Source organism: Papio anubis, chromosome 7 (assembly GCF_008728515.1).
Source record: "Papio anubis isolate 15944 chromosome 7, Panubis1.0, whole genome shotgun sequence".
Classification (NCBI taxonomy): Eukaryota; Metazoa; Chordata; class Mammalia; order Primates; family Cercopithecidae; genus Papio; species Papio anubis.
Genome location: NC_044982.1, coordinates 115,157,662 through 115,175,409, shown reverse-complemented (window position 1 = coordinate 115,175,409; position 17,748 = coordinate 115,157,662). Strand labels below are relative to the sequence as shown.

The 17,748-nt window shown below is 53.4% G+C and overlaps 1 protein-coding gene and 1 long non-coding RNA gene across 2 annotated transcripts in view; one reads left to right on the top strand and one right to left on the bottom strand.

The window, feature by feature from the left end:
• Window positions 1–314: 314 nt before the first annotated feature.
• On the bottom strand, window positions 315–9,008 carry LOC110743699. The gene is made up of 2 exons (XR_004185107.1): window positions 8,715–9,008; window positions 315–2,482 (listed from the first exon to the last, which is right to left on the bottom strand). It is a non-coding gene; the product is annotated as an uncharacterized LOC110743699 (long non-coding RNA).
• The window catches only part of LOXL1 (lysyl oxidase like 1), a 25,937-nt gene continuing 16,658 nt past the window's right edge, over window positions 8,470–17,748 (top strand). Inside the window, exon 1 of the mRNA XM_003901170.5 lies at window positions 8,470–10,366. Within this exon, the coding sequence (XP_003901219.1) occupies window positions 9,259–10,366 (1,108 nt within the window). The 5' untranslated portion in view covers window positions 8,470–9,258. The remainder of the gene's footprint in view (window positions 10,367–17,748) is intronic.

The window sequence follows — 17,748 nt, the reverse complement described above, 5'->3', positions numbered from 1 at the left end:
ATAAAATAAAACAATGGGACTTGTATTCTCAGTCACTAACCCTTATTAAAAAGTTACAATCATTAAAATAGGGCAACAAATACCAATGTAAGAATGATGTGATAGGCCAACGGAACAGAATGGTAAACCCAGTCAAACACACAAAAATATTTAGCGTATGATAAAATGGCCTTTCAGATCATTGGAAAATGATTAATTTGTTTATAATTCATTTGGCGACAGTTGGTTAATTTGCTTTAAAGTTATGTTCTTACCTCTCACCACACATGAAGGTAAAAGAGTTTAATATAAAAAAGTGAAATGAAATCATAAAATCACAGAAGCACATTTAATTGAAAATGTATATGTTCCTGGTGAAGGCAGCAGTTATGCAACAATAAAGTCCAAGACGATAAAGAAAAGATTAATAATCTGACAGCTTAAAAATGAAGCATCAAGAAAGTATTTTAAAAATTGATGGAAATGATAAATTAATTGCATAATACGTGACAAAGAGCGATATATGAAAAGGTGCTAAATACACATCTTATAAACCAATACTAAAAAGATGAACATTACAATAGAAAATAGTCAAAGAATATGAACAGAAAATTTATCATTCATTCACTCAACAAATATTTATCGAGCACCTCTTCTGTGCCAGACAAGTTTACACATGGGACACAGCAGTGAACAAGACAAAGGTCTCTGCCCCAAGGAGCTTACATTCTACTGGAGACAGACAAACAATAAACAAATAAATTATGAAGTATTTTAGACAGTGGTAAGTACTATTGGTTAAAAAAAAAAAAAAAAAGAAGAGTTAAGTAAGGCGATCAGGAGTGAGACATAGGGAGCTCAGGGGCTGGGGAGGTCTCATTAGGAAGGAGACATTTGAGCAAAGCTTTGAACAGATTCAGGGAGTTGACCACACAGAGCAGGGGAAATTGCCATGGTGCGGTGGAGGGGCAGGAGAAGGCCAAGGTGGCTGGAACAGAAAGAGCAAGGGACCAAGTGGCGAGGATCCTGGAGACCTTGAACAGGACTTTGGCTTTTAACCTGAGAACCATTGCAGAGCTTTAAGCAGAAGAGTGAAATGTCTCAAAAGGATCATTCTGGCTACCGTCTTGAGAGCAGACTTTTGGGGTACAAAAGTAGGAGCAAATAGACCATTTAGGAGGTCAGCAAACATAAGGCAACATGTTCACTCTCACGGGTAACCAAAAAAAAAAAAAATGCAACTAAAAAAATATATTCACCTGTTTTTAACCTATCCAATTTTTAATGTTCTTTTAGAAAACGGTACCCAGTATGAGTAAGGGTGAGGGCACTTCAGGCAGGTAAATGGGAACCACCTTTCTGGATCTGGCTGGGTATTCTGTGCTAAAGCCTTAAAAACACTCAAACCCTTTCACCAGAAATGCAACTTCTAATAAATTAATCTAAAGGTCTAATAATTACTGATACTTAGTGAGTGCTTGTACACACCAGGTTCTGAACTAAACACACTCCACATTACCTCATTTAAATTCTTACCATTATTCCCATCTTACAGAAAGAAAAAAGGCATGAAGAGTCACATGTTCACAAATGAGGGCTAGAACCAAACCCAGGCACTGTGACCTGCTACACAGCAGAGGCAGATATGAAGATTTCTTCAAGGGTGCTTATTACAGCATCATTTATAATAGCAAATAAAGTACCCAAAAAAATCAACAAAGGAGGTGATTCATTCAGTTATGATTTGTCCACATAAGTGAGTCATTAAAAATCTGGTTAAAGAAAACTCATTTCCGATCCTGCCAGGTGCTGATACAGGCAGAACTTTCCGGAGCTTCTCCTTGGAAGCTGCCAGTTGCTGTGATGTCCCATTTCTTGATCCAGGTGGTAATGCAGAGGTGTGCTCACATTGGGATCATTCATCAAGTGCTACACTTCGGATTTGTGAACTTTTCTGTGTGTGAGCAGAGATCGCGCCACTTCACTCAAGCCTGGGCGACACAGCAAGACTCCATTTCAAAAAAAAAAAAAAGTTATTTTTAAAAATTTAAGTTGCCAGGTGTTTCTCCCTACGGGGACACCATAAGGCTGTGGAGCAGGCTTCTTGGGTCAGGGATGAGGCCATAGTTATGTAGACCCAAGGCTGGTAGCCACCGCTTGCTCCATGTGGAATTGGCTCTCAAGATTCTGTGGTCTGAGAAAGCCTGGTCCTTCCCATACTGCAGGAAGGAAATGCTATGCAGGAAGTGGCTGGCCTTCCGGCAGATAGAAATGAAGGTCCTCCCCCACCTCACAGCCCACCTTCCCATTCCAACCAGTGGGTTGACATTTCCACCTCCAAGTGAAACTGGCAATCTGACTGCAGGCCCAGGATACAGGTCCAGTCCTGAGGGAGACAAGGTCCTAACAGGGGAGGGGATCACCACTCCAGAACAGAGGGGGTATCTTGGAGAGTGGGGGACACAAGTCTTGACCTCCTCTTCATCTAGGCAGGCAGGAGCTCCTGTGATCAATATGAACATTGAAACAGCAGTTACCTTGACACAAGGAAATGTTCATCAACTGCTATCACACAAACAAAGCAGCTTGTAAAATGACATAGACACTATGATGTAATTGTTTTTTTAAATGAGTGGGCGGGGGGGGGGGTGTGGAGCCTAGAACAATGGTTTTTCTCTAGGTTACAGAATGAATTACTTTTTCTCTTTTACTCTGTATTCTAAATTTCCTATAATTGACCTATTTCTTTTGTAATCTGGGATTTAAAATTATATTACAAAAAACCTTAAGGGAGAGATTGCTGGTATCTCTTCTTTCATCACCCTGTGGCCCTTTCCTTTCCAGCGCCCAGCTGGGCAAAACTAGTCTCCACTGGCCCCAAGAGCCTGCTCCTTCTGTTACAGGAAAGGGGTCCCGATCCAGCCCCCAAGAGAGGCTTCTTAGATCTCACACAAGAAAGAATATGGGGCAAGTCCACAGAGTAAAGTGAAAGCAAGTTTATTAAGAAAGTGAAGGAGTAAATGAATGGCTACTCCATAAGCAGAACAGCCCCGATGACTGCTGATTATCAGTCATCTATGATTATCTTTTGATCATATATTAAAGAAGGGGTGGATTATTCATGAGCTTTCTGGGCAAGAGGTAGGGAGTTCCCAGAACTGACAATTTCCCTGTTCCCCTTCCTTTTAGCTCGCACAGGGTAACTTCCGGATGTTGCCATGGCATTTGTAAACTGTCATGCACTGGTGGGAGTGTCTTTTCGCATGCTAATGTGTTATAATTAGCGTACAATGGGGAGTGCGGTCAACCAGAGGTCATGATCACCACCATCTTGGTTTGGGCTGTTTTTGGGGTTTTGTTTTGTTCTTTTTGAGACAGAGTTTCGCTCTTGTTGCCCAGGCTGAAATGCAGTGATGCCATCTTGGCTCACTGCAACCTCCGCCTCCCAGGTTCAAGTGATTCTCCTGCCTCAGCCTCCCAAATAGCGGGGATTACAGGTGCACACCACCACGCCTGGCTAATTTTTTGTATTTTTAGTAGAGACAGGGTTTCACCATGGCCAGGCTGGTCTTGAACTCCTGACCTCAGGTGATCTGCCCGTCTCGACCTCCCAGAGTGCTGGGATTACAGGCGTGAGCCACCATGCCCAGCCAGCTGGCTTTTTAAAAATTTTAATTGCATTCTATCAGTGGAGTCCCTGTGACCTGTATCTTGGGACCTCCTGTTTCATCCTGTGACTACCAAGGCCTAGCCTCCTGGGAATGCAGCCCAGCAAGTCTCAGCCTCATTTTACCCAGTCCCCATTCAAGATGGAGTCCCTCTGGTTGGAATGCCTCTGTCACTTCCATCACCCACCTCCACTCTCAACCTACACCACCTCCCCTTCTCCAGGTCCACTACCAACCCCCACCAGGGGGAAATAAGTAAACTGCATGAGCTCTGAGAAAGCAGAAAAAAAGCCACCTCATGAAGGTGAGTCAAGGACTGAGTCACTGACAGAGATGGATAGGTAAATGGGCGGAAAGACAGACAGACATGGAGACTGAAATAGAAATGCCTCCCAAAGGCCACAGAGAGCCAGCACCATGTCTTCACCTCCACCCAGGACTATCACTTATGACACCCCCACCAGCCTGGGCACCCACGGGAGACTTGGCAGGTCTGGCTGCTCTCTGTGACAACTGTAGTCAGCACAGGGGCTGGTATTCCACAGATACCCAGGGAACATGCTGAGTGAGTGAGTGAGTGAGTGGATGAATGAAGGAATCGTTCATTGGGAGAAGCATCAGCAGATAGAGATGACGGGAGGGAGTGTGTAACAGAGTTGAGGAGGAACAGAAACAGATGGAGACAGATGGAGGCTGCAAGTCACACAGTTGGCCACAGACAGAAAATGAACGAGTAAGATGGAGGGAGGTTACTGCAGAAAATTTAAAAGCTATAGAAAGCCGGTCATGGTGGTGTGCACCTGTAGTCCCAGAGGCTAAGGCAGGAGGATGGCTTGAGCCCAGGAGTTCCAGGTTGCTGTGAATCCACTACACCCCAGCCTGGGGAACATAGCAAGACTATGCTTTTTTAAAAAAACAAAAACAAACAAACAAAGAAAAAGCTAGAGAAACCCAGAGAGATCCCAGTGAAAGTTAAATATACAGACAAAAAGAAAAGGAGGGAGAGAGAGCACACAAGCCCTCCCTTAACCTTGTCAGGACGTTAGTAGTCAGAACCAGTGGTTCCTGCCTTAGTTTCCCTCCTAGATTTGCAGGCCTCTGCTGGATTGTGTCCCCAGGGCCTGGCGCCCTGCTTGGTTTTGCCAGTTCTCTCCCTTGGGCAGGGGACAGTTGCCCTCTTCCCCCCAGGGCATGCCAGCTCAGGGCCCTCCCACCCAGAAGGCCCAGACAACTACGCAGGCAGGTCCCTGGGAGAAGATCCCTCTCCCCAGCTGGTCCTCATTCCTGCAATAACAATCGGCCCCTGCCTCTACTGGCTCTGGGCTCAGGGCCCCCAGGTTGGGTAGGGGTTGGGGCTGGAGGTGGAGGTAGAGACAGGAATGTTACCATTCTGCAGGCCACACAGAGCCTGCTTGCCCCAGACTCTGAGGAGGGGTGAAAGTCAGAGAGGGGAGAAGCTCTAAGGGGCTGAGGGGGCTTCCCGCCTCCACAGAACCCAACCGGAATGCCCAGAGTACTGTATCAGCTTGGTTATTTCCCAATCCCCTGGGAGCCGTGGGGGAGGGGGCCCAGAGAGCTGGGAGGAAAAAGGACTGGGAAGTAGCCAAAGCCACAGAATTCCCCTGGGTCCTAGAGAAGGGTGGGTTCCTTCCACCCCCAACCCCATTAGTCCCTCGAAAAGGCTCTGACCTCACCTCCCCCACTTCCGGAGTGGAGTTCCAGCCCTGAAGAAACACTTCCAAACCCATGGCTCTGGCCCCCTCCTCAGGCCCCTTCCTCAACTGCCTCGGCCCTGGGGACTGGGTCCCCCGCCCCACCGTTGCACCAGATGTGGCTGCGGGGGAGGGGTAGGCACGGGCCCCAGCTGGCAGTGGTCACTTGGTGGTCCTCTCCCTGCAGAGTCAGCGCTTTCTGTGCCAGCTCGCCCAGCCTCCTCACTCAGCACTTCCTCCAGCCCACTTTCCAGAGGCAGCAGCTGCCTGGGTTGGGTCTTGGATTCCCAGTGCTGCCCAAAACCCATCTACAGTGCAGCCTGGAAGATGGAGGGCTTGGGTGCTCCGGGGCCTGCCCTCATGGCTTCCCCACTACCACAGAAAATTCTGACCCTCAATGGGCCTCCTAGTACTTTCCTCTGCAAAGCAAGTGAGGAATCCCACAGCTCCTGACCCCTCTTTGCTCCCTAGACCTGCTGCTGGTCAGGCCTGCTGCTTCCTGGCTCCCCCATGGACTTTCCAGAACCCGGCCTTCCATGACAGGGTCACAGGACCCTGGCTGCTCCGTGGGAGCCCCAGCAACACAGAGCTGAGCATGCGGTAGGGGCTTAATAAAGTCGTGCCCGATCAACAGGCTCTTTCATCCTTCTATCACCACCCCTCTGAGGGTCCCTTGACACTGGTTCCTAGTGCCAAGAACTGGCAACAAGCCTCAAGCACATGCCTGGGTCTTAAAAATGTGGGTGTGAATCCCAGCCTGTAGGGACAGGCAGAGAGAGCTGCCCTTCCCCCCAGACAGCTCTGGCTCAGCTCAGCCTTTGAGTGCACGCCCTCATTTGACCCCAGCTCTGCACCCTCCATAGCCTGCCCAGGTCTCTTTTAGGACCCCACCCTGCAGGTTTCAACCTAAGGATGCCAGGACACCTCCAGCCACCGAGGCAAGGCCTTGCTCAGCATGAGGAGAGGTGAAGGTAGGCAGGCTCCCCTGGGCTCACAGAGCTGCTGGGCCTGTCAGCCACTGCAGGAGACCTAAACCCAAGCAGAATGAGGTCAGAGGGAGGGATTAGAGAGGAAGGGAAAGGACAGCTCTGGTGGAGGGGCCACCTCTGGCCCCCCTGCACAAGGTTCACCCTGGGCAAGGAAAGATGCTGAAGACAGATAAAAACAGGAAAGACAGAGGAAGTGGGAATGGGGGTCAACCCCAAGAGATACACCCCTCCCTTCTCTCACAAGTCAAGAGGAAAGAAAGAAAATAGTGGCCACATGTCTGGCTCTGTGCTGGGGACTTTTCAAAATCCTCTCATTCCATCCTCCCAAATATGCCACAAGAAAGGTATGATTACCCCCAGGTCACAGACGGGACTCTGAAGCTCTGAGAGCTTAAAAACCTTCCCTGGGGAGTGGCTGGGCCAGGCCAGGTCCCCCGCTTAAGTCATGGTGTGGATCCTGGGTCTCCATCTCAGCAGGGATGGCTGGCAGGAGCGCCGTCCTGGCCAGGGAAGTCTGTGCAGAGGCCCAAGCTATGTTCAGAGCAGAGTTTATTCAAATAGAGCCTAACAGGAAACTTGGCTCCTCTGACTCACTCTGATTCGACCTTATTAAGAAAAAAGAGAGAGGAGCAGGAGCCAGCATCGGGTAAGGTTTCACGCCAAGAGCTGGCTCCGAGGCCCGCTGAGTGGAATGGCCTGTGCCCTGATCCCCCCACACCCAAAGCCTTGAGGCAGTCCCTACTCTGCTGTCTGAGTCAAGGCGAGGGGTTCTGCCTTCATTTTAGGGCAACTGAGTTCCCTTCCTCACAGTCATCCTCTATCCTCCCTCCACTCCTCTTCCCTTCCCTCCCTGCCTAGGGGTACCCGGAGGCCTGTTTCCACTTCTCCCCCTCCTCTGCTGCCGCAGCTGCCCATCTGGCTGGCGGGAGGGCCCTACAGGACCCCAGGGATTCCAAGCAGCTGAGGCCAACACTGCAGGGGGCAAGCAGGAGGGAGGGAAGGCTTAACCCTCCAGGTCCCGGCCCTTAGTGAGTCCTGCCTCAGCATCTTGCTTGGTGTCAGTCACACCAATGGCTCTTTGGAGGAATCTTTTCTGGAGTCTGAGATGGAAACCCCACGCTAGGGAGCTGAGGTGTGAGCGTTGACAGGTTGCTGGCCAGGAGATATTGGAAGCCCCTGACCTCTGGGCTGAATTCCGGGCATTTAAAGCGTAGAGACATGCCAGAGTCCAAGCCTCAGTCCTGAAGAACAGTGCAATGGGTGAACAAATGCTGCCTGGCAAGGATGGGGTTGGGAGGTCTACAGTTCCCAAAGAATGTCCACTCTAGTTACCTCCTCCCTAGGTGGGCTCCAGGCATTTCCAAAATAAGAAGGAATATACAGGGGGCCAAATTAAGGGCAGGTCCTTCATACCTTGTTTATAAGCCCAAGAGGGCAATTTCTGCCCTTCGGTTCCCAGGAATACGGTTGGAGAAGGCAGCCCAGGGGAGGCCGGAAGAGCAGTATTTGGAGTGTGAAGTGTTCAAATTTCTGGGACCCCCTCCTATCCCTGCCATTCCCAGAAGGAACAGAGAATCACCCAAAGCACTCTCAGGAGTGGCCTAATCTTCCATTGGTGAGATGTGGCAGCTGGATCAGATAGAGTAAGGGACTGAGCCACACAGCAACAGGACCAGGCCAGTTCTCCGGAACCACCCTTCTGTTGCTCTATGCTTACAGGCTTCTCTGTCTCACAGTGACCCCTGTCCCATATCAAAGACAGCCCCTGGTTTTGTTTTATCCATGTGTACACTCAAGTTATTCCCAGGCTATGCAGAGTCAAGAGATGCAGGACAGAAACCATACGTGATGTCTGGGAAGTTGCCCTCTCCGAGGATCTCACAAGTGCTATTCAGCCCAGGGATACACCCCACTCTTCAGACTGGGAAAGTAAGCCCTGAGGTGTGCCACGAGGGAAAAGCAGCAGCTCCAGTGCCTCTCTACACAGGTCCAAGAGCTGCGGTGCACCTGAGGCCTGGAATTAGAGAGTGGTCCCTGTTCAGCATCTCCCTGAGGAGGCCCACAAACAAAGAGGGTGTGTGGTTTTGTTGTTTTTTTTTTTCTTATTGAGGGTGTGGGATAATGGCGGAAGGAACATACAAAGAGGGTGTCTCTTAATTAGCACTGGCTCTAGGGAACAAGGAAAAGGGAAAACTCGGGAGTACTGGGAGGAGGCTGGAGCAGACAGGAGTCAGAGGCCCATTCCAGCCCAAAGGAGAAGGCAGTGAGCAAGGTGGAGACCAGGGATGCTGTGTCCAAAGCAGAGAGGAATGGGCGGGGTGGTGCTGACACTCCAGCCCTGTTCTGCCTGCCAGAGCCCCACTTACCAGGCCCGAGTCCCCAGAGGTCCTCTCCTACTCCCTGCTCGATTCCCTTCCTCAGAGGCAGGTCTGTGGCTTGGCTGGGAACTCCAGGGACGGAGGGAGCACTGCAGCTGTAGGACCGGCACATAGCTAAAAGCCGGCGGGCCATAGGGCCCCGCGGAGGAGGCCCCAGCAGGCGGACCAAGAGGCCGAAGCCTCCCGACGCTCTCAGCCTGTTGCTTATTCATTCAGAGTGGGAAAGCGCCAGCCGAGCGGCCAGCCAGTGCGGGGCTGGCCATGTAAGGCCCACAGGCGGTCCTGCCCGCCCGGTGCCCTGCGGAGAGCCTCGTGCAGCCCTGGGCACCGCCCCTGCCCTGCCCTGACCCCTTGGCCTCGAAATGCTGTCATCGGAGGAGCCGTCCCGCTCGGGACAAGGCCAGCATGGACAAAGCTAGAGCTGGGGCAAGCAAGGAGCCTTCCTGTCCTCGAGGCCGTGGGAAGAGAAGCACGCCCAGGGGGCCACTCCTGAGAGCCTCTCTGTCCACCAGGCCTCTGCAGAGGGGTCACCATGGCTCTGGCCCGAGGCAGCCAGCAGCTGGGGGCCCTGGTGTGGGGCGCCTGCCTGTGCGTGATGGTGCACGGGCAGCAGGCGCAGCCCGGGCAGGGCTCGGACCCCGGGCGCTGGCGGCAGCTGATCCAGTGGGAGAACAACGGGCAGGTGTACAGCTTGCTCAACTCGGGTTCAGAGTACGTGCCGGCCGGGCCTCAGCGCTCCGAGAGTAGCTCCCGGGTGCTGCTGGCCGGCGCGCCCCAGGCCCAGCAGCGACGCAGCCACGGGAGCCCCCGGCGTCGGCAGGCGCCGTCCCTGCCCCTGCCGGGGCGCGTGGGCTCGGACACCGTGCGCGGCCAGGCGCGGCACCCATTTGGCTTCGGCCAGGTGCCCGACAACTGGCGCGAGGTGGCCGTCGGGGACAGCACGGGCATGGCCCGGGCCCGCACCTCCGTCTCCCAGCAACGGCACGGGGGCTCCGCCTCCTCGGTCTCGGCTTCGGCCTTCGCCAGCACCTACCGCCAGCCGCCCTCCTATCCGCAGCAGTTCCCCTACCCGCAGGCGCCCTTCGTCAGCCAGTACGAGAACTACGACCCCGCGTCGCGGACCTACGACCAGGGTTTCGTGTACTACCGGCCCGCGGGCGGCGGCATGGGCGCGGGGGCGGCGGCCGTGGCCTCCGCGGGAGTCATCTACCCCTACCAGCCCCGGGCGCGCTACGAGGAGTACGGCGGCGGCGAGGAGCTGCCCGAGTACCCGCCGCAGGGCTTCTACCCAGCCCCCGAGAGGCCCTATGTGCCGCCGCCGCCGCCGCCACCGCCCCCCGACGGCCTGGACCGCCGCTACTCGCACAGCCTGTACAGCGAGGGCACCACCGGCTTCGAGCAGGCCTACCCCGACCCCGGCCCCGAGGCGCCGCAGGCCTACGGCGGAGACCCGCGCCTGGGCTGGTACCCGCCCTACGCCAACCCGCCGCCCGAGGCGTACGGGCCGCCTCGCGCGCTGGAGCCGCCCTACCTGCCGGTGCGCAGCTCCGACACGCCCCCGTCGGGTGGGGAGCGGAACGGCGCGCAGCAGGGCCGCCTCAGCGTGGGCAGCGTGTACCGGCCCAACCAGAACGGCCGCGGTGAGTACCGCCCCCGACGCCCCTCCGGCCGCGCGTGCCCATGGCCGCGCGAAACTGCTCCGGGCGCCGGGCCCCTCAGAACTTCCCGGAGGCCTCCCCTGAGCTGCTAAGCACGGAGCAGCGCCCCCTGCCGACTTCCCCCGACCCAGCCAACAGCCCCCCTGGCACCTCACCTCCCAGCTTAACCCGAACCCAGGCATCTTCAGTGCCAGGGTTTGGCCAGGCAGGTGTGGGCTCTGATCCTGGCTTTGGTGGAGGGACTAGCCGAGCTTTGGGAGGAGGTGTGCCTTCTGCACCTGGCTTGGGTCATCTGAGGACAAAAGGAAGAAACCCTTCATCCAGCTTCTCCCTCATTTCAGTGAGGGCATCTCCTTCTCCCCTTAGAGATGTCCTATGCCAGCTTACAGGGTGAGGCAAGGAGCATCAGAAACCTGAGTCTTCAGGGCCAGAAAGGCCTTAAGGGATGCCCCTGGAGGTGTGGCAGGTTGCCCATCACTGGGCATATGTGAGCTTGGCCTGAGTGCGCAGGAGGTTAGAGGGGAGCCTGTGCTCCAGGCGGCAGTCCAGACTTCCTCGGGGGAGTCTGCAAGGCTGGGGCAAGACAGACCAGTCAGGCACTGGCCTGGGTGCAGAATTTCAGAGGCTACCAAAAAACACAGTAGTTGAGATGAGTAATATTGAGATGTGTTTTTTAAAGTCAAAATTAATGCAAAACAACAACAACAACAAAACAACCCTGTGAGAAACGATATATCCAAATTTTAAATAGAGTCAGTAATAGTGGTATGCCAAGCCATATTGGAGCCTGAGGCAAACTGAAAAGTCAGTAACACGGATCTTGTCTTAATTGGAAATTTGGATATTTTGTTCATTACAGATCTTTTTGCATTAATTTTTATTTTAAAAACTATTGCGTTAAATATTACTTATCTCCACTACTGAGTTTTTTTGGCACCCCCTAAAATTTTGCACCCCGAGCAAAAAAAGAAAGAAAACAAAACACCTCGCTGGCCTAATTCCCCTCACCCTGGTCCTGATCCTGGGGGAGAGCCCCAGCTGTGGACGGGCTCCCTCTGGCTTTTCAGCGGGTGAAGATACGTCCTCCTCTTGGGAAGGCCCAAGCCCTCTGCGCATGAGGACACACTGGAGAGGCAGCTTCCACCCATGCTGTTAGCAGTCAGGGCTACTGTGACAAGGGCTGACGGGTGGGTCTGGCTAGTGCGGATGGCCATCATCCATTCTCTGCTGTCCTAGAATCCCCCGCCCTGCTACGCTCTCCATACAGACAGCCTTTGGGTCAAGGTTTTCTGGTCAGTGCCTGGTACTTATGCAGTCCCACCCTGCCTTGCCTCTTTCAAGTTGTCATCAGTTCCCTCTACCCGTAATCCTCTGCTCCCCATTGAGGTTGCTGTGCCTGGCCCACCAAGTAAGGGCTGAGCCCTACAGTGCCCCAGAGCATAGGTGCTAGCACTCCAGCCTCCTCCTCAGCCTCTGTCAGCAGAGGGATGATGCCTTGTCTCCAGCCAAGCTGACCTCAGGAAGGGGCTGCTGCTCATGGGGTGCCTGTCTCCCTGGGTACTGCTGGAGGCCAAGACTAGGCGAGAGGAGTGTCTCCACGGGGAACACTCACTCCGTCACATCCAAGGGGACTCATTTGAGTTGTGTGCTGAATTCCACTTTAAGAACCTGCAGGAGCTCAGGAAAAATCAGATGGCAGGTCCTTCTGTGGTGTGATGCAGGATGCATCCACCTGCTCTGGTCCTTATCAGGTACTTGCAGCATCCCTGCAGAAGGGCACGTTATAGCCATGCATCAGCTGCTCTAGGGCCCCTTGGAGGACAGGATGTTTTACGTAGAGGGTGCTGAGCTTTTGCAGTGGCTTTTCTTAGAATGCAAGACCTCAGCATGAGGCTCAGCCTGATGGGCCCCACCTCTGGGCAGAGAAAACTGAGCCCTCAAATGCCACAATACTGGCAGAGGCAGGCCTGGGACTTGGCATCTGGGCACCAAGTCAGTGGGTTTTCTAGGGCCTCTCTTTGGGCTGTTAGTTCTTAAGGAAGCCAGTTGGTTGAGAGGGGAATGGGACAGGGCAAGGCCATGTCTGAAGTGGGGGTGCTTGGTGCTTAGCAGACCTCTGGCCACTACCCCTGAGCCCCACAGTTCATTTTGGGTCGGAAACATTTCTCCCCTGAAGGCAGCATCCTAGGTGCCAAGCTGAGTGTGCTCACATGCATCAAGTCCAGGCCCTTCCCTGGGGGAGTCTAGCAGGAGGGGCATCTCAGTGCTATAATTAGGCAAGCATTGGTGGGGCCAGGGGCTTTGGGAGCCCAGAGGAGGGCCCTCCCAGTCAGGGGCTACGGCTCAGGGAGACTTCCAGAGGAGGCAATGTCTAAGCATTGCTGCAAGGGATGGTCGTCAGCACCATCCAGGTGTCCCTTCCCCTAATCATTGAGGGTGTGGGGTGGGAGTGTGTTTTTTGCTGGGGAGGGGGTTGCAGGCTAGTTTAGGGCTCACAAAGAGGCCAGAGAGGGAGTAGTCTCTCCCATCATTGGTTCCTCCCTCCCCACCCTGCTAGGCCAGACCGTGGAAAATCCCAGCCCAAGGAAGGCCAAGCCTTGTACTTGAGATCAGACCCCCAGGCCTGGTGTGGGAGCCCAAGGCGGATTCTCCGAGACTGACTTCATTCCTCCTGGCCACACACCCAGGGGTCTGAGGCTGGGCGCTGGCAGCCTGAGCGTGTGTGTGGGCGTGGACGTGTCCTCACAACACCAAGCACATGTGAGCACCACCCACCTCCCTCCTTGGGTGGGTGGTTTCCAAGCGCCTGTCCTGAGTCCAGTTTCTTCCTCAGGTACCTGTGCCCTCTTTCTTCCTGCCCTGGGCACTGGTACTGCTTCCTGCAGTACCATTCTCACCAATTCTGAAACATGAAACTGAAAAGAAACTAGGGGAAACAGAGGCCCGGAGAGGGTCACATACTTTGCCTGGCTCTCAGAGCAAATCCTTGAAGAGAGGCCTGGAGGGTGGCCAGCCACTTCCCAGGCCCAGCTGCGTCCCCTGCACTGTGTCGGCTCCCTTGATGTGACCTCTCCCTCTACCACCAACCAGGCCCTCCTCTCCTGGGATCCTTGCCTCAGCTCCTGCCTCCCTGGAGTTTCAGCTTGTCTGAGCTGGGGGTCTTAGTGCCACGTAAGAAGCCCTGCAGCCCCAGAAGACCAAAGCTCCCCTCCAAGGCCTTACCCTCCCACCCCCCGCCTGACTCACCGGCTCTGGCAATCCTGTGAAAGGAACATGGAACAGGCTGCCCTGGGCATCCTCCCAGGGCATCTCGGATGGCTGTGCTAGCCTTGCCTGGCATGTGTCCTCTATCCCTGACCTCACATGGCCAATCAGAGGCCAGGAGGGAACTGCAGCTGCCTCCTCCCTGGTCCCTTGCTCCCAGTCTCTCTGTCTCCAGTCTATCCTACATGTGGGCAGATAAACCCCTGCAGTCTGACCAGGTTACTCCTCTGCTCAAGAAGATTCTGTAGCTCCTCAGGGCCTTTAGGACAAAATCTAGTGTCTCAGCCTAGCACTTCAGAGCTAGAGGCACCCCCTTCCTGTCCTTTCTTCCTCCTTTTCTCAAGCCTCCATAGCCCCCATCGGACCATGCTGCTCGTGGGCCTAGATGTTACACCTCCCTAGACACATGCAAGGGTGTTTCTAGGGTACCCCCTTCTCTGTCCAGCCTCCTGCACCCAAGAGGCCAGACCTGTCTGGACCCTTAGTCCCTGAGAGCAGCCCTGGCTGCCTGCTACCACCCCTCCTGCCTGAGCCCCTAGCTCACCTGGGCCTGCTCCACCCTACCTCCACAGGCTGCCTGCCCTCCTCTGCCCTCCAGATCACTCACCTTCCCCTGCAGAGTTTGGAGTAGATGCAGGGAAGGACCAAAGCAGGCTTTACCCAACAAGCTTCCAGAGTTAGAGCCCAGAGGCAGGGATAATAATGCCAACTTGGCCATTTGCGGAAGAGCACTTCCTGGGCTTAGTGACTTCAATGTGCAGTTTCATTCATCCTCACAACCTCCTAATGAGGTGCAGGTTATGGTGCTCCTGGTGTAGATGAGAAAACTGAGGCCTAGGGAGGTGGCACAGAAGGGTACAGCCGAGCTTGAATTCAAACTGATGCATCACAATGAGATGACCCAGGAGGATGCCATGTTCAGCCTGCGGGCGGGGCAGGGCGTGAGCACGGACCCCTCTGCCAGCTTTGCCTCTGTGGTACTCACCTCCCCCATCTGCATCCAGAGGAAGAATATGCTTGCATTTGCTGAGTGCATTACACATCATCTCCTTTAATTCCCAGGTCCTAGCCAGGTACTGTTTTTTGTCCCATCTTACAGATAAGGTGACAAGCTCACTTGCTGGCTTTTAGTAGTGGAACCAGTATTGGAGTCTGTGTGACTCCCTATCTTGAGTTCTTAACAACCATGCATTTTTAAAAAATTGTTGTGTATTACTGCTTATCTTGTACACCTCATTTGTTCACTCATTCATTTGGTCATTCATTCATTCAACAGATATTTGCCTGCTAGATTCTGGGCACTGGTTGTGACAGGGTGAGATGGGACAGTGAGTGTGAAAGACTTTGGAAGCAGAGTCTCTCCCCAGTGTGGTGTTAGGGTGTAGCCTGGTCATGGTCATTGCTGATTCCAGAATGTTTGTGTAACAAACACTCATATAGTGCATACTAAGTGCCGGACGCTGTTCTTGGAGCTTTGCAGTTAGAATCACTTAAGCCTCGACCAGGCGTGGTGGCTCACACCTGTAATCCCAGCACTTTGGGAGGCTGAGGTGGGCAGATCACGAGGTCAGGAGATCAAGACCATCCTGGCTAACACGGTGAAACCCCGTCTCTACTAAAAGTACAAAAATTAACTGGGCATGGTGGCGGGCACCTGTAGTCCCAGCTACTCGGGAGGCTAAGGCAGGAGAATGGCGTGAACCCAGGAGGCGGAGCTTGCAGTGAGCTGAGATCGAGCCACTGCACTCCAGCCTGGGTGACAGAGTGAGATTCCCTCTCTTTTTTTTTTTTTTTTTAAAAAAAAAAAAAGCATCTCCTATTCTTGTAACAACCATGGGATTGTTATCCCCATTTTGCAGATGAGCAAACTGAGGCCCTGAGAGGTTAAGCGACTTGCCCTGGAGGCAGAATCACAGATCAGCATCCCTCCTTCCTTCCCTGAAGTTGTCTCAGATTGTTCCTTCAGAAAGAAAAAGAGTCTTCAGGCTTAGAAAGCTGTGTTGGATCAGACAAGCTGTGGAAACAGAGGGTTCTGGGCCCTCCTCCTGCCTCCCTGTTTCTCCTTTGAGAGTCATCAGTGTCTGAACAAACAAGTAGAGTCCTAAGCAGCCTCATCCCAGGCAGACTTCCTGTCTCCTCTCTTATCAGCTACTTGCAAGACACCTTCTCTCTCCCCTGGTCTCAAACCGGACCATCCCTGCAAGAAGAGACAGCTGCTGTTTTCAATACTAAGAGTAAGAATATCTGATATTTATTGAACAGACACTATGCTAAGCATTTTATTTTTCTCATTTAATTCCCACAACAGCCTTGTGAGATTAATAGTACTATCATCTCCATTTTGTAGATGAGGAAACTGAGGCTTGGAGAAATTAAATAACTTACCCAAGGTCTCAGGGTTAATGAGTGGCCAAGCTTAGACCTAGGCTGACTGTCCACTCCAGTGGGCCCGGCCTCTGTTCTGTCTCTTAGGGAAGGGTGTTTTATGTTCTGTGTCACCTGTCTATGTGTTCACTGTTCCCCTGAGGTGTGAACACCTGAAAAAAACAAAATTTGGGTTTTCGCCTCAAGTTTGCAGGCCCCACAGAGTTGCTGTGGATGGTGGCAGAGCTGGGTTGGGAGCCATTAGTGCCTTTATGGGCCCCAGGCTACTGCTAGACTTGGCCTGGGAGTTCTGGCTTTTTGTCCTCTCTCCTTCCTCCTAACCTCAGCGGTCCCCACTGCAGCATCCTCTGGTCTCAGAAGGGGTACCCCTCTCCAGTAGCTCCTGAGTAGCTCCTGAGTCCATTCTACCTCCTTTCTAAGCTGGAAACACATGGAAGACTTCCCAGGACAGTGGCTGACATGGGCAGGAGAGGAAAGGGGCAGGGAGGGAGCTGGGGTCCACCCAGGTGGCCCACACCTGCTTCCAATTGCTGTGCCCCGCATTCCTACAGAAGAGCAGTCAGGGTTGCGATGCTGGAGAGAGAGGTTTGGACTTGCCCCCTCCCCTGGCCCTGACCTAGCCACCTCACTTCCACAGGCAGCTGGACCAAGGGCCTTCTTTTCGTCTGGACTCATGATCACAGGGCACGGGTTGGGTCTGGGTCATTCTCCCTCTTGCTGATGAGCACCCAGAAACTGGGCATTGCAGTACCACCTGGAAATGGGGAGAGGGGTCTCAGAATGCCAAAGCAGGAAGAGACGCAGGATGGGAAAGCGAGGCCCCAGAGGCCTTTGCCATCCAAACCTCAGGAGACAACCCAACCTTCCCCCTGCTTGTGGGCCAGTTGGAACCACAGGTTTTCCAAACCCGAAGCAAATCCTTTTGCAAAAGAAAGGACTTTGGGAATCGATTCCAGACTCTGCTTGACAATGAAGTCTGTGCTCACACAGGCAATGCCACCAGACCCTTTTTGGAGTGTGGGCATTGGCTCACGCACTTGCCAAGGGCATGCAGGTGCTAGGCCCTGAGCTGGGCATGGAGAATTTCAGGGGCACCTCAGACCCCTCCCTGGCCTCACTGACGTCTCAGCCTGGCAGTAAGAAAACAGACACCTGGGGTGCAGAGTGGCCCAAGCCCACGTCTGTCTTTGCCAGCTCCCAGCATCTGCTGTGCACCTGGGAGACGTGCGCCAGAAGCTGAGTACAGGCAAAAGACAATACCACTCACCCCTGCCCTCATGGGCTCTTGCCTGGCTGCGGAAGGCAGATATCATCTCGTGAGGAAATAGTCATGTAACAAATATTTATTGAGCAACTTACTGTATGCTGGGCACTGTTCTAGAGCTGGGTATTTGTGAAAAGAAAGAGACAAAATTCTTGCCCTTGTGGGTCTTCTATTTTCATGTATAAACATAATGAATATGTAAAAAAAAATAGAAGGTAATAAGTGCTGTGGAAAAATAGAGATAGGTAAGAAAGATCGGGAGTATAGGAGAGGGGCAGGTTGCAAAGGTGGTCGGGCCTCATGAAGGTGACATTTGAGCAAAGACTTGAGGCATATGAGTGAACCATGCAGCTGTCTGCAGGAAGAGCATTCCAGATAGGAAGACAGTCAGTGCAAGGCCCTGAGGCAGGAGTTCTCTGGGCTTTTCAGGTATGCTCCAGTGTGGTTAGAA